This window comes from Danio rerio, chromosome 8, assembly GCF_052040795.2.
Source record: "Danio rerio strain M-AB ecotype USA chromosome 8, GRCz13ab, whole genome shotgun sequence".
In the NCBI taxonomy this organism is placed as follows: Eukaryota; Metazoa; Chordata; class Actinopteri; order Cypriniformes; family Danionidae; genus Danio; species Danio rerio.
Genome location: NC_141028.1, coordinates 12,529,675 through 12,547,289, shown reverse-complemented (window position 1 = coordinate 12,547,289; position 17,615 = coordinate 12,529,675). Strand labels below are relative to the sequence as shown.

Genomic DNA, 17,615 nt, shown 5'->3' with positions numbered 1-17,615 from the left:
TTGAGTGTCTCCTTTCTGCAGTGCAGAAAGAGAGACACTCAAGAAAAACTTCAATTACGATCATCTTGAAGTCAACTTGAAATGCCATTTGCAACACGTTTTACTGTATGTGATGAAGTGAAACAATATCCATTAAAACAAATCATGCAATAGGAAATTCATCCTTTCATTCGTCTTAGTCTCTATTTCAGGGATCGCCACAGCGGAATGAACCGCTAACTATTCCAGCATATGTATTACACTGCAGATGTCCTTCCAGCTGCAACCTCACATTGGGAAACACCCATACACCATCATCCACAAACACACAAACTCATACACTACGGACAAGTTACAGTAGTTCATCCAATTCACCCATAGCGCATGGCTTTGAACTGTGGGGGAAATTGGAGCACCTGGAGGAAACCCACGCCAACATGGAGAGAACATGCAAATTCCACACTGAAATGCCAACTAACCAGTGACCTTCTTGCTGTGTGGTGACAGTGCTAACCACTGAGCCACAGTGCCGTCCGACTTGAACATTTTAGTTAGCAGATATTCAAATAGTCCAGTATTCGTTGCAGTTTGCATCCTTGACTATTACCGGAAAGCTGGTTTGAATCATTTTACGTTGCATAAAGCACTATAGAAATTAAGGAAACGCATATACATGCATGCAAACATTGCGAATAAAGCTGTGAATGTGCACACTTTGAACACACACACACACACACCAAGTTCCACATGAATGATTTCAGCTACTCAGGCTGAATGGCACAACCCCTCTAACCCGAGCAGAACCACACTCATTTAGCATGCAGCCTGGCTTCCTCCAAAGCTTTTTCTTTTCCGAAAGCACCCAGTAATTCAGCATAATTGCTCCTTGTCATTTTGTGCAAAGCAACTCAAAAAAAACAGAATGACTCAAGACATTATGGGGCAGGAGCCTGCAGGGTCAGCACAGCCCTAGAACACCCCCTGAGCTCAGCACTTATGCCTGTGACGAACGTAACGCATTACAAACAATGGATCGCATCGCAGAGCCCAATCCATCCCCTGAACAGTCACTCGCATCAGTAGGAGACCGGCAAGATGACCGGCAATTTTTTATTGTTAATGTGATGTCGTCCACTACACTTTTTCTATACTTTTGACTTTACAACACTAAATCAAAAGTCACCTTTATGGATTATGCATGTTGAATATGTATGAAGACAATTGTGCTTTGTCTACTAAATAAAGAAAATTGATTGATTAATTTTTAATACAAGCAAGACGTTGTCAACGTAGACTCATTTTGAAAACGTAGCCCTATATACATTTCTGGAAATCGTGAATTATGTAGCCAGAGGTACGCATGGCTGCATTTTGTCTTTAAATGAAAACTACGGGGTGGTCTGATGCCGTTCCTTTTCTCGCTTTGTCCAGTGGCTCGCTATGTGCATTGGAGGATTTGAGACGCAAAGAGGAGTTGACTGTGATAATGGGATTTGAGTCCGGTGAAAAACGGTTCCAGAAAGCAGGTAAGACAAAACAAAACCCAAAAAATAAAATAAGCAAGTAAATAACAGGGTAAGAATGTGATAAATCTGAAAATGCTGTGACTGCCGTGAGAGCTTTTCTTTTTCTGGATTGCTTTTGAAAACACTGTCGGGAGGATTTAGGAAAGTGGATAGGCAGGTCAACCGGTACTTTTGAAAACACTGTCAGTTGGGTTTAAAGAAGGCGGAGAGTGGGCCAGTCAGTCAGTAGCCTCTGGTGGATTTACGCGAGAACAGCATGTGCGAATGGCACTCGAGAGAGAAATTTGAGATCTCAAAAAGCACACACAGAGGCTTCTGATAGATTTGTGAAAACAAAAACTAAAAAAAACGTAGCTTCTGAGACATATTTGGCGCTCTCCAGAAATGTATATAGGTGTACTTGGTATAAAGGTGCTGTATGTACGTTTTGACTCTTCTAAAGCATAAACATACCATAATATGTTTGCATATATTTAAGAAACATGCTAAGTGAACATTCTTGTTTATCTAAAAACAATGCTAAAGTCAGATATTCTGCTTTGAAAATGTGTTTGCAGTGCCGGACCACTGTCGTTATGTTCTTTTAACCTGTTCAATGTCAGTTTAGCCAATTTTATTTTAGCACTCCGAGTTGCCTTGGTGGAAAACCGCGCTTTCATTCATTCAGAAAGGCTCTGAGGGTATGCGCCTGTGACCGAAATGCCGGTGGACAGTATCATATAAACTCCGAAATGAGACAGATTCAGTTCCACATGAGGTTATTAATTAGCAAATAGTATGAATATTACGAATGTAAACATTAGGGGAGCAGGTTACACTGTAACCGCGTGTCCTAACAACACGCTTCATGACGAGATAGGCAGTGATAAACAATTTGGCTGTTTGCACCAGACAAAACCTCGACATACAGCCATTCAGAAGCACAGAATATGCACTCACTGACGACATGGTGAGGTTTATAATCTATTTAATACATATTAAACCTATTTAACATTGTTAAATGTAGATGCTGAATCACGTGTTAAGTTCTAAAGTTCAATTTCAAGATCTAAAGTGAACTGCTGCTGCTTTTAGCATATGGCAACAAATATCATGTAAAATGACATTCAAACTCAGATTGTTAGCATTTAACACTGAATAAAGCACATGAGGTGTATATCATTGTCATAGTTTTCTGTTGTTCAGCTGTGAGAAATAGAAGCTGTTTCTAATATATCAATTCGAGGTATTAGTGAGAACAAAAACTCCTTTTAATATGGAAAATATTCCTTCTATCGGGCGCCGTTGCTTTTATTTAGAACACGGTTTAAATCACTCGCTCCTGTCCTCAATCTGGCAACCTGCGCTTATGTTTGTTTTAATCCAGGAGTGCAATACCTAGTTCAACCACTGGGTGTCAAACTTACATACTGCACCTTTAATCAGAATGAGCCTGGGTTCTATGTTGTATTGCTTTGTGTTGGAAAATGTTAATCACCCTTCCATTGGACTTTGGTTGAGAAACCTAATAACATGTTTGGCTCTTGAAAAGCGTACTTAAGTAATAAGAAAAAAATAATCTGAATTTAGTTACGAGGTGTGAAAAATAGAGATATGGAAGAAGCTTCGGAAGACTGAGATCGTGGAATGTGAATTGGTGTTTGATTGGATTTATTTGTTTATTTTTAAAGATTATTATTTCATCCACAGGAAAAAATATTTGCATATAGTCAGCTAGACTTTTAGATTTTTAAAAACAAATTGATCAGCTACAAGGACAATCACAGCATTACAAACTTTGATCAAAAAGGAAAAAAGCATATGAAATCAGGGAGAACCATCTACTGTACAAAACCCTGAAGATAACATTAAAAATGATGAGGGTGACACGGTGGCGCAGCGGTTAGCTCCATTGCCTCAAAGCAAAAAGGTCACTGGTTTGAGTCCCGGCTGGGTCAGTTGGCATTTCTTTGTGGAGTTTGCATGTAGGTGATATTGGGTAATAGGAATACCGCTATAGGTGAATTGGGTTAGCTAAATTGGTCGTAGTGTATGTGTGTAAATGAGAGTGTATGGGTGTTTCCCAGTGTTGGGTGGCAGCTGGAAAGGCACCCGTTGCGTAAAACATATGCTGGATATGTTGCTGGTTCAGTCTGCTGTGGCGACCCCTGATGAATAAAGAGATTAAGCCAAAGGAACATGAATGAATATTAAACTGTTGCACTTTAATACATTGCTCTCTGTAATGCTGTATTCTGATTGGTCGATCGCTGCATTGTGCTGCAAAATATTTTAGCTTAATGACAATAAACTTGAATTAGCAGCTGTCTCAAGCACCAATATCTATTCCATCCTATCCTAGTTTTCCATCTCTTAACAGGTGTTTTTTTCTTAAAAAATAATAATCGTATCTAAAGTGTCCATTTACATAAAACATGTTTTACAGACAGATGGCAATTACAGCAAAATTGTCAGAATGATATTATACAACATTTTGTGCTGCTGATCACCCCGTCAGGGTTTATTTGTCAATAACGACAGACTGACTCTTCATTAACCCTTACATAATCACTTCCATCAATACGTAATGAGCAAACATTATATACTGCTTAACAGACCAGTACAGCGCACTCAAATATAAACATACACGGATCTTTAAGATGTTTAATGAATGCACATTAACAAATGACCTGCTGAGCTTTATATAAAGAAATAAATGTTGTATAATGACGGTCATTAGAAGATGTAGTCCAGCGAGTGGAGACACAGGTGGTGTAAATGCTGCAGCAGATGAATGAGATGTTGCAGATATTTGTAACGCGTCTCACCGTGACCGTTTTAATGCGTCCTCCGCCTTTGGTGCAGGTCCATCCGGAGCGGTTGAAGAGCAGGCCGCAGATCTCACCCTCTGAACACGGAGACATCTCACACCACTGCTTGCTTTTCACTATCCGTGCTGCAAAGACACAAACACAAGCTCTCATTACTAACACTGCCTTAACGTGGTGATCCTTGGGTCAAATTTGGCTGCGAAAAACATTAAATATATGAGAGAATTTCTGTGATAATAATTTAGAATATACACAGCAAATAAATTGCAACTTATGCAACAGACAGACAGACAGACAGACAGAGACAGATAGATAGATAGATAGATAGATAGATAGATAGATAGATAGATAGATAGATAGATAGATAGATAGATAGATAGATAGATAGATAGATAGATAGATAGATAGATAGATAGATAGATAGATAGATAGATAGATAGATAGATAGATAGATAGATAGATAGATAGATAGATAGATAGATATAGATACGTATATACAGTTAGGCCCATAAATATTTGGACATAGACACAATTCTTATATTCTTTGGCTCTATACACCAACACAATGGATTTAAATGAAATTAAATGAATGTGTTTTAGCTATAGACTGACAGCATTAATTTGAGAATATTTATAACCAAATCAGGTAAATGGTTTAGTAATTAAAACAGTTTCCGCATATGTGCCTCCGATTTGTTAAGTGACCAAAATAATTGGACAGAATAATAATCAGAAATCAAACATTACTTTTAAATACTTGGCTGCAAATCCTTTAGCAATTACAGCCTGAAGTCTGGAACGCATAGACATCACCAGACACTGGGTTTCATTCCTGGTGATGCTTTGCCAGGCCTCTACAGCAACTGTGTTCAGTTCCTGCTTGTTCTTGGGACATTTTCCCTTCAGTTTTGTAGTCAGCAAGTAATATGAAAGCTCAATTGGATTCTGTTCAGGTGATTGAATTGGCCATTGCATAACATTCCATTGGCCATTCTGGCCAAATCTAAAGAATTAGTGAGAATCAGTTGTTCATATATAAAAAGATCTATTTTTATTTTCACAAGTAGTGATTTTATTTTCCGATCACTGAATAAACAATTTAATAAAAAAAAAATGAAACATATTCTATGCGTATATGTTTTGGATGTCACATATGGCTCTATTGTAACAATCTAGGCAGATTTGAGAATAAACACATCAGAGTCTCATCTCCCATTCCCTTTAAGAGTCAGTTGTATCGCTCCATGGTGTTATTTACATGGCGTACTTTGCAAGTAGAAAAACTGAACGCTTCACTAGTGAGAAAACATTTAAACAGATCATCTGCAGAGTGAGGATAAAGAACAAGCTTCCTCCATTCGACCTCTTTACTTTCGCTTTACTTTGTTTTTACCGTTTACTTTACTCCTTTATTTTCGTGGAGTAAGGAAACGGTGTTGTACACACTCCACTGAACACATACATTAGCCTACATATTTAATTTAGTTTGTTAAGCGCAAAGATCTTCTTTCAAAACTATTTCTAAATTCAGTTCTAATTTACAGGAAACAAATAAACGAGCTATAATAATGAAGTGTGGTCAATAAACGGAGTTATATCCAAACACACGTTCTGTTTTTACACTGTAAAAACATGCAGGGTTTCACACAATTTATTCATGTTGTCCCAGAACAAATCGATTAAGTTAACTTAACGATTTTATGTGGATAGAACACAAAAAATTAAGTTGTCCCAATGAAATCTCAAGAATTGGGTTGCTTCAGCTCATTTTAAACAAGAAGTTTTGAAGTTTTTTTTTTTTGAGTGTATCAGGTGGAGAAATATAAGCTTGTTTTTTTTTTTTTTATAAAAAATGCTACTACTACTTCTAATGATAATAATAACAATACTTATAATAATAACATTATACAAAAGCAAATTGTCATGAAAAAACTGAAAAAGTCCTCTGAGATGAAAACATGGAGGCAGTGTTTTTTTTAATTATGTAGAAAATAATAATTTGTGTAACACTTTAATCCTTTAATTCTTTTTCATTTGTAAATATATTTGTGTATTGCTGTAAATCCAGTGTGTATAAAGCAATGTGTAACATTTAAGGCGTTTAACATGCTCTGCGCTGGACTTTATAGCAGCTTTCAGTTGGTCAATGGTGCAGTCTATTTTAGTTCCTCAAAATAGCAACGCATCAACAATGTGCCTTAACACACCTTTTTTTTCTAGACCAGCACACCCATGAGTACCCAAAGTGGCGCATATGGATTTACTATTTAAACGACGTAGTGCAAAACGAGAAAACTAGGGTTGCGTTGGTCTAAAAATACCAACAAATTGCACCAAACACGTCTTGCGTCTTATTTTGCCGGGTGTACAGTATGAAAGGGCCCATAGTGTTGAGTGCAAAAAACAAGATTGTATTTATATATTTAACAAAAAATAAAGGGCTCAATTTTGGAAAAATACATCTTCTTTATAAAAATGTTTTGGAACAAATTTAATCATTTGATTAATTTCATAATTATTTAGTTACAAACATGGTGAAAGGCCAAAAGAGACATCTAGCCTCACATTCAAAATGTTTAAAAAAAATAATAAAAAAACTAAAATGAAGTGTACAGTGAAATTAAATTGCTTTTTAAATAGTTTTTTTTTATTAGTAATAATGTACAGTGAATTTTGATTGCTTTTAAATAGCTTGTCTTTAAATTTAGAATTTTTTAAACATTACAATGTCAAGATTTCCTGTGCAAAATCTACGCTCCGCTAATACATTCAGAACAAATGTTGGAAAAAAAAGGTAAAAATTCATTTGTAGGATGACAACGTATGTTTAAAGCCTGCTGTATTACTTTTACTTTATTATTAAATAATTTTGTTACTACAAACCTTGAAATCCAACAGGCGTCACATAAAAACCACCCAACCTTTATATTCAACATAAAATATGGATTAGTGTATGAAAGTGGATTTGAGATTATGACAAAGTCATGCATGTTTCAGTAAGCAGCCTGCAGGCCTTGATTCACTGCACACTTCATTATCTTCACGTTGGAGAAGTGAAACCATCAAACGACTCTAAGAGAGCGACATCAGACATGTGTGAGCACCGAGGCTCCCTCTTTCACTGCTCTTGTTTGCTCTGCAGATCCATGTAAAACTCTATAAACCCCTGCTGCTCTCCTGCTTCAGACGCAGATCAACCAGCGTTCAGAAGGTGAAGGGAACAAAACAGGTCAAAGAGGATTTAGAGCATCAGATGTGTCTCGTCTGCGCACCAGGAATGAACAATAACAAGTGGCTTTTCTTTAAAGGAACACTCCACTTTTTTGGGAAATAGGCTAAGTTTATAACTCCCCTAGAGTTAAACTGTTGAGTGTCACCATTTCTGAATCTATTCAGCCAGATGATGCCAACCATTGAAGACTTCAAGGACACATACACAAATACACTTAGTCTTAGGGTTGTAACAATATACCGGTATGACGGTTTACCACGATTTGAACGTGCACGATTATCATACCATGAACAATTGCATATCAACGGTTTTAACCCTTAAAGACCGAGACAGCCGCCCGCGGCTAAAAATAAGTATTGCTCTTAAATGTTTAATAACTTTTGATCCGCTGATCCGATTCATACAGTTCAAAGATTGGCATAAAGAAGAGAATCTCAGCTTTCCAGTGCTGTATCACATAACATTCGCGGACTTTCAGAGGCTCCGGAATCAGTGCAGTTACGTCATCAACATTTGACAACGCTGATTTGACAAAGAAACGCTCGTCACTGTGTCTCCGAACAAATCAGACATGATACATTGATGCATTGTCCCTCCTCCATGCCCAGATTGGTTCAAACTCGCTATATCACAACCAATAAGCATAGGTTTCGCTTTTGTTTGTGGACCAAGCTTTTTGAACAACACGGAATGAGAGATAGGCATACATTTATGCGCGGCTAAATAAAACGCAAAAAAAAAAAAGTTTTGCATGAAATAATTCTCATACTAAGTACTTTTGCATGCACAGCAGCACAGAAACATGACAAAACAGTGACACAGCAAAGACGAACTGCTGCTCTTGCTGTTTTCAAAAGACGCAAATGAAGATGCAGCTGTTTGTCTGCATTGCAGACAACCATATCCAAATCCATATCCACAGACAACCATATCCATGCTGGCACATAAAACCTAAGGATGTTCCATATTGAATCTAGTTTCGTTATGTAACTATTTATAGTATAGTAAATATTTATATCTATTTTTTACTGAGGATTTGCACCATGTTTATTTGGACTTTATTTGGACTTTGACACATTATTTATTATTTTCTTATTTTTATTTGTTCATTGTAAGTGGTGTTGTTTATAGTAACTAAAAATATATTATTTGGAAAAAGTCAAATTTGCTTCACTGTTCTATTATTTTGTAACATTTGTAACATACCGTATACCGCGAAACCGTCAAACCGTGGTATTGTTTTAGATTATCATACCGTGAAAAATTCATACCGTTACAACCCTACTTAGTCTATAGACCTCACCTACTGTATATACATCATAACTGCAGCTTAGCTATGAATATAGATCATTTTAAGGGATGTAAACAAAAACAACGTTGGTCCCAACATATTTCCTGTTTTACATTTTTAATTTCTATAGCTTATAAGAACCCAAAAAGAGCCACACATTGTTAAATAATGTTATGATAGCTGCTTTAATATTAAGTTATGATTGAATTGTCTCTTCTCAATAGTTATTAAATAGTTTGATAACAAGCAGGAAATGTTCATGGGTCAATGACATGACCACATTGAATTGGTCTATATACTGTATAATAACTTAACTGTTCAAAGGTATTAGTTAATAGTTAGCTAGTTAAAGTTTTAAGTAACTAATAAAATTGTGGTAACCAATAACTTCAACTTTTCTGATTCTGTTTGCAATAAAATAATGTGAATTTTTTTAAAGCTGCTTTGAAGCAATGTTTAATGTGAAAGGCGATTTACAAATAAACTTGTAATCAATTTAATTGAACATCTGGGACTACAGGAACACTTTTAGCTTAGCAAAGCATAAACTACTGAATCAGATTAGACCATTAGCATCTTTCTGAAAAATGTCAAAAACCTTTTTCGATAATTGTAAAGCTTGACTCTTACAGCGTGCACTAGGACCAGGGGCACCGATGGCAGGTACAAGCCTTATGACAATATTTCAAGAGCTAAGGGGTGGGGGGTTGGGGGGGTAGGGAATATCGCGGACAAAAGTGAAGAGCGAGGGGAGTGTCGCAGACAAAAGTAAAGATAGTAATTGTAACTCTGGGGCCCCAAAATGGTATGGGCCCTTAGAATCGTCCTAATGCCCACCCCACTCCCCACCCTAGTGGCATTCCTGACTAGGACAGACAGAAATTTTTACTTTTTTTTATTTCTAGATCAGTATGGCTGAAAACTATACATTCATTATGGTGTAATTATAATGGAAATTTGTTGCTGGACCATGGCTGGAGTAGGCGCAATGACATTATGCCTATATACAGTAGTAATAAAGTATAGTTCCTAGCCAAATCAACATTGAAAATGGCAACTTTTCATTTGCCATCTACACAACGTAACTACAGAGGAGTCAAACTTTAAATAGGAAAATTATTGAAACACTTTTTTTTTTTAGACATTTAGGAACAAGACACTAATGGTCTAATCCGATTTAATGATTTATGCTAAGCTAAGCTAAAAGTGCTCCCCCCAGACCTGGAGATCAGCTGAATAGATTAAAAAATGGTAAAACCTAACAGCTTAACTCTAGGGCAAAAGTAGAGTGTTCTTTTAAGATCTCAGTTGAATCTCTAAAACGGAAATTAGATTCATTTCCAGCCAAAAAAAAAAAAGTCAAATCAACAGCACCTGGGATTACAGGGCTTCTGCAGATATCATAATGTCAAATTTAAGACTTTTTAAGACCATTAAGTATTAATTTTAAGACCTACATCACAATATAAAAAACAGGCATACACAGAGTAAATGCAAAAAAAATCACAAAATTAGTGGTAAAACAAATGCTAAAGACAAGTTAGATGCACCATTGAACTATAGAAAAAACAAACAAACATCTAAGGCTGGTGCCGCATCGCGGACCTCACGGATCAAACGAGGCTTTTATACTTAACATGTTCGCCATTAAGATATTCTTTTAAATGACAGGGGGTGGTCAAAAGAAACCCACTGTAAAGTCAGACAGATAAGAAGAGGAGTAGTAAGTTTACAGAACTATGTCATATCATTTATATCATTGAAGATTTTTTTAACTATTTTTAGAACTTTTTATACTGATTATAAAGATTTTTATAACCATTCAAGATTTTTTATATCAAACTTTGATGCATCACTTGCTTTTGTTCATATCCCAGACAGCTTTCTACCTAATACGGTTAAATATTAATGACAACAGGACATGGCTTGCTCTACAGTTATATATTTTATTATGGCAAGAATAAAAGCAAAAACTTATTAAAAATACTGACGTTTTTTGCTTTTTATTTTGCCCACTCTACAATTCACACATTATTGTCTGGCTAGTATCTGACCTCTACTTATAAACTAAAAAGGCAATAATGGTCCAACATTCCTGACCATTATCTCCAAAATTGGCCATCAGTGTATTGTAAACTGATAGGTTTATACATTCCTTTCCAGTTATCAAAGACATAATTTGTTACCTAATTTTAGTTTGTTTGCAAATTGTTTTAAATTCAAAATTGTAATAGATACATCAGTGTAAAACCTATAAATGGTGGAAAAACAAATTTCTGTAATATTAAAACCACCTGGCTCGCCACTTTTGCATGGGCTCTTTTTTAGTTTTAACAAACGTACCCCTCAAGTTTTTTCAAACTTTTCCAAAAAGTTTCCTCCTTTCCCACGCCTGTTGCAATTATTAGCCAAGAATTATTGGTCCACTGGTTCTCTCTATGATCAAGCATGGACGAATCATAAAGGTGTCTGTACAGTCGTACCTGCTTCCGACAAAATCTCTTCAAAGTGTTTCATATTCAACTCAAATCAAACACGGCGCCGAGTCTCAAAACATTTCATGAGCTGAAACCATGTCGCGCGCACCCAAAGTGAACCTCTGCAAACACAGCGTAACGTCACACTCGCCGCAATAACTGAAAACTGATTGGCTATCCGCTTGTTAAGTGTGACGTCATGCGAAGAGGCTTCCGCGTCCAAGCGCTCTATTCAACTAAATGGGGAGACTCATGAAATGGTAATAATAAACGTTTACAAAGCGATTTAAGGCTTTCGAAAATCACGATCGCCGTATATATGTCCATGCCTAATATCCGATGGTCAGAAAGTAATTATTTTTTTATAAATTGTTAAATTTTTGGTATTTGTTATGCAGCAAGCCCAGAGATTGGTGTGTACGCTATGATTTTATATAAAATTTACTTTAATGTGTGATAAACGTGATCATAAACAAATGATTTCTCCACTCAAATGAGTGGCGACTTGGACCCGGAAACAGTATTACATACGTCACAAACACGTCACCACTTGACAAGCGGACTGCATTTTGTTCTCAGTTGTAGTTGTAATACAGCAAATTACATTTAAACTAGTCAAATAAAGAACTAAAACACCACGAAAAACAAGCAACAACAACAAAAAATTATTTAAATGACCATTAGATGTAGCGTTACATGGACATCGGGAATATAAGACCTATGCAATAATATTTAAGACCTAGAACAGCGCATTTAAGACTTTTTAAGGCCTAAATTTTCAATTTTTTAATTTTAGACTTTTTAAGACCCCGCAGATACCTGGATTAAAATGCTTTAAAGAGATTGGTCACCAAAAAATAAAAACGACCTAATAATTTGTGTATATGACTGTGTATATGTGTAACACAGTCGGTTTAGTTTTAAATGTTTTCCTGGCCTTTCCATCCAGTATAATGGTGGATAGTGGATAGTGGCTTTTATTTTGAAGCTTCCAAAAGTTGCATAAATCTCTCATAAAACTATCACATAAACCACTATGTGTTAAACCTATGTCTAATGAAGTTTTGCAAGAGAAACTCCACCTGTGATTGTATTAACCAGAATCTTTATATGAGGTCAAATTTGGCACCGATTTGCAGGATACCAAAGTCAATATGAACGCAAACATTTCTTGTTACACAATATTTTGAAATATGTATTAATAGAGTCAATTTGACAAGGAAGAACTTCATTTTAGGGTCACACTTTATTTTGATGGCCCGTTTGTTGAATTTAAGTTACATTGCATCTACATGCCAACTAATTCTCATTAGATTATAAGTAGACTGTTAGGTTAGGGTTGGGATTGGTGTAAGGGTGCTTTCACATCTGTAGTTCGCTTCATTTGGTCCGGACCAAGCGCAATAAATGATACATTGTTGCATCTTCTGCCGTCTTTGGGTCGTTTTCACACCACACTGCTGGCTTTGGTCCGAACCAGTTGAAACGAACCAAAATGCAGTCATCTGACAAAATCCACATCTGTCATTGGCCAGATGTTGTTAAACATATTTCCTAAACTGCTTATTGATTGGTCAGAATACACGTGTGGGAAAATGCCAGTGAACTCCCGCAGGTAAACAAAACCTTTTACTCTGGAGGGACGACTGCGCTGTATCCCTGCTTTAGACAAATCATACATTACGAAAATGAAGCACGGCCGCGGCTGGAAACAGTGTTTAATGCATCGCTCGTCACTTCAGGCGTGAATTAATTTAGCTAAACTGCAACATGGTCATCTTGCGGAAATATTACCAACGATCCATCAGGTAATGTTTTACCCTCTCTCTCTCTCTGTTGGTAAAGCACTGTCAACAAATATTTTTCCTCCATATTCCATAATGCACAGCGCATCGGCCTACGGCAGCTGAATTAGTCCAAAACGTGCAGTACTTTTTGCGGTTGGAACTGTTTTAGTACGGATCATTTTCTCACCACAAACGAACCGCTCCAGGGTTCGTTTGAAAGCGTACCGAGACCACCTCTTCAAGCAGGTCTCGGTACGCTTATTTGGTCCCCTTTTGGTGCGCACTCGAGTACGATTGCTGCATTCTCACCTGCCCAAATGAACCGCACCAAAAGGGGAAACGAACTCTAGTGCGATTCAACCAAACTAAATAAGGCAGGTGTGAAAGCACCCTAAGTTGACATGTACTTGCAAAGGTTCTTATAGTCAGTTAAATTCCTGTTAAAGGAGCAGTATCAACAGATATTAAGCAGACAGTCTACTAATACTCAAATGGACCATCAAAATGAAGTGTTACCCATTTTAAGTTCTTTCCCATTTTTAGTTCTTAGTATTTGCAGCCCATCCTCAAAAATGTACTCCATTTTACCTCTGAAATGAACCCAAAGAAGTAGCATCACTAACTTTTATTCGTTTCACACAAATTAGAGGACAGGTTATCAATTAATGAAGACTTGGCTTCTGCATGGTTCCTTGCACAACACTTTTAACATTTGCTTTTACATTTTAATGTGTGCATCACTTAGATTTCGCCATTAATTTGACTTTTCCAATGTAGTCAGATTTGACTGGTAGCTCAGAGCGTTGAACATTGCACTTGTGATGTGAAGCCACCTCTGTGAGCTCAGCTGTAAAACAAGGTAAAATGGCATGGCTGCTTGAGACACTGCATTTTTTTTCATTGCACACTTCTTATTCTATACTATCGGTTAAGTTTAGTGTAAGGTGATATGATGTTTTCAAAAGTGATAAATCGTTAACCTTTTAGCACCATTTATTTGTTACTTAACGTGCAAAGTGATGTGCAATTTGTGCATATGCTGCAACGCAGTGTCAGTCACACATTTCTGAGAATATTTAACATCTTTTTTTAAATGCCACTCACTCATTTCACTGCCTCAGAACGTGCAAGAAGAAATAAAAAAGCCATTCATTTTCTCAAAGGAAATTTATAGAATAACTGTTTAGTGACATCAGAAGAGGATTGAGTGACATCCGAGGTTGTTAATTAATTGTAAATGCTTGTTGATCCCATCTGTTCATATTAATTCAACTCATCTATAAAACAATCATATTTTATAGAGGAATTTGTGTGGGAAAACTACATTACCCATGATGCTGTACACCAAATTGCAGTCAGAGATTGTTCCACTGAACTGTTGTTCTTTCTCTTTCACTATGCTAGTACAAGTGCCATGCTAGTCATGCAAGTTAGGTCACTCGTATAGGGGACGTACAGTATATGCATACCTGTCAACATTGGGATGTAAAAGTTAGCAATATTCCCCTCCCAACACCACCCCCTCATCCCCCACCACCGGATTTTCCACTTGATTAAATTACATAACAGTGTTGTCACTTTAAAAGTGCAGAGATCTATAATGAAAGCATTTGGTTGCTTTTTATGCTTATTTATGACAAAATTTGCTGTTTAAAAGAAAACCCAACCAGATCAACACGTTATTATTATATATTAGATGCTATTATTATTATTATTATTATTATTATTATTATTATTATTATTATTACTTTTATTACTATTGTGTGTATAAGTCTGTTCAAACACCCACTCAAAACCCAAAGTCTCCGCTTCAAATCGCATGTACAGAATCCGTTTGAGAAACAGCATCTATTTATCACTATGTAGCGCATCTGAGTCACGAACCGCTACATGAACTGACTGTTTTGAAGACTGCATAGGAGAGTCAGCTTTAATGGACAGGAAGGGAATCCTGCCGTTTTTATATTAATTTCAAAATGTTTTCATGCCTAAATAACATAGATATATACACTAGATATCGCATAAGGACCTTGAGCATGCGTCAATAGCGTCGCCACATCCGTGCAGTGCGCACAGGACAAAAGTCACTCAAAGGCACTTACACTCACACACACACACTCACACACACACACTCACACACACACACACACACACACACACACACACACACACACACACACACAAACACACACACACACACACACAAGCTACAGTATATACATGGAATTAGATTTGTGTTGATGTGCGATAATGAATTTAGATGCATCTTCAAAGGTATATTTTGAGGTTTTTGCAGAACAGAGAGATAGAAAGATTGAAAATATAGAAGAAAAACAGGAAAATACCAATCCGATATAATAGCAGGATGGAATTGTAAAATACAGGAGAAACTTGGGAAAAAGGGGAGTGTTGACATAAATATATGTGACCCTGGAATCTTATGTTGTACTTAAATCTGAAAAAGTACATTTTGTGGGTCAAAATTATCAATTTTTCTTTTATGTCAAAAATCATTATTACAGTATTAAGTAAGATCATGTTCCATAAAGGCCTTTTCTAAATTTCCTATTGTAAATATTCAAAAACGTAATTTTTATATAGTACTGTGCATTGCTATAAGCACTTTATTTGCTCAACTTTAAAGGCAATTTTCTCAGTATTTATTTATTTTTCTCTCATTAAAGCTGCAAAATCACCTTTGCCCTTTTTTCAGTTTTCATAAGCTTCAAATGAAAAGTTTGTCATGTTGTGATTCTCCTCATACTGTAATTAGTTAGTTTTGTTCATGACTGTTGACCCATAAATGAAAATGCTGCCATCATTTACTCCACTTGTTCCAAACATGTTTGAGTTCCTTTCTTCTGTTGAATACAAAGAAAGACTCATTCATTTTTTCTTTTTTCTTTTTTTGGCTTAGTTCCTTTATTCATAAGGGGTCGCCACAGAGGAATGAACCAGCATATGTTTTATGCAGCGGATGTCCTTCCAGCCGCAACCCAGTCCTAAGAAACACCCACACTCTCACATTCCCACATGCACTCATACACTACGGCCAATTTAGCTTATTTAATTCACCTATGGCACATGTCTTTGGACTGTGGGGGAAACCGCAGCACCAGAAAGAAACCTATGCCAACACAGGGAGAACATGCAAACTCCACACAGAAATGCCAAACGACCCAGTCAGGACTCAAACCAGGGACCTTCTTGCTGTGAGGTGACAGAGCAAACCACTTTGTACTAGGAAAACTGTGTTTTTCATACCATAGATGTCAATAATTCCAAAACATTCTTCAAAATATCTTCTTTTTTGTTTTACAGAAAAAAAAGAATTACATACAGCTTCGAGAGAAAGAGTTAATGGTAAGCATTTTATCTTTTAGCTGAATCAAAATGGGAAAAATGTTTCTAGAATGCAATCTATATACTATGTTTTGCAAAAATGTCAACATATTTCTGATTTATGCTTTACAAAATAATTTAATACAGAGATGCTCAAAGTAGGGCCCATGGCAACCTTTGATTTGGCCCACCATCCCATCTGAGAAGAGAAGGAGAATGGTTGGGATGGTTTAGAAATTATCATTTTAAAATGAATGTAACCTTTTATTTTGTTTATTTTATTGTTAAACCACTAAAAACGGCTAATTAAATGTTTCAATTTAAGGGTTGTTTTTTAGTTTAAAATGTACATACTGTCACCAGATGGACAGAGTACAATGCAGAGACTTTCTCAAGCAAATCAAGGCAAAGGCAGATTCTGCTTGTGTATTCGGCATTGAACTCTACTTTGTCATAAATGTGATTATTTATGTTTTTACTGCAATAAGTTATAACTTAAAAGTTGCCCTGCATTAGTTAATATTGCAAAGTGATGTTTTCTGATTATTTTTAAATATTTTGAATTAAATTAGGAAATTACCTATGGCAACTTTGGTTCATTTATCTTTGGCCCATGGCTCTTAATGAGGTTTCATTTTTGGCCCTTCATATGAAAAAGTATGGGCACCCTGGATTTAAGAGAATCTCACTATATCTCAGTGACTGAATCACTTTTGTCATTGGTTTTATTCATCTGAAGGAATGCTAGAAGAAACTTGCTAAAGTTGCTGCTAAACGAAACGCAACCCGAACACGAACATGCACAGAATTCATTTCCAGGATTAAGATGATCCTTAAATTCTGCGAAATCCTCAATTTCATTAATATACCATCCCCGTGAGGCCTCAGTTCCTTGATTACTCCGTCCGTGCAATTTTCTGCGCACAAAGGCTCAGCTCTTTTTTTCTCTTGAAATTTCCTGCCACCAGACGCTTAAGATATGTTTACAACCATTTCTCCTGATCTGAAACACAGCAGGTCTTTCATGGCAGTTCTTATGAATATTGAGTGTGATAACGCTATCAAAGCTCCATCCCCGAATTTATCAAAGTAAGTGGCGCGGCTGAAATGAAGGATTATGGCTTTAAACCGATCCGGAGCAAAAAAAGCGGTGGACGGCAGAGCCAGCGCT

At 36.5% G+C, this 17,615-nt stretch overlaps 1 protein-coding gene across 2 annotated transcripts in view; it reads right to left on the bottom strand.

Annotated features, from left to right (window-relative positions):
• The window catches only part of tafa5l (TAFA chemokine like family member 5, like), a 145,849-nt gene that overhangs the window by 44,536 nt on the left and 83,698 nt on the right, over positions 1-17,615 (bottom strand). For both annotated transcript variants that reach the window (XM_087264429.1, XM_087264428.1), the window contains exon 3: positions 4,313-4,440. In XM_087264429.1, the coding sequence (XP_087120555.1) occupies positions 4,313-4,440 (128 nt within the window). The remainder of the gene's footprint in view (positions 1-4,312; positions 4,441-17,615) is intronic.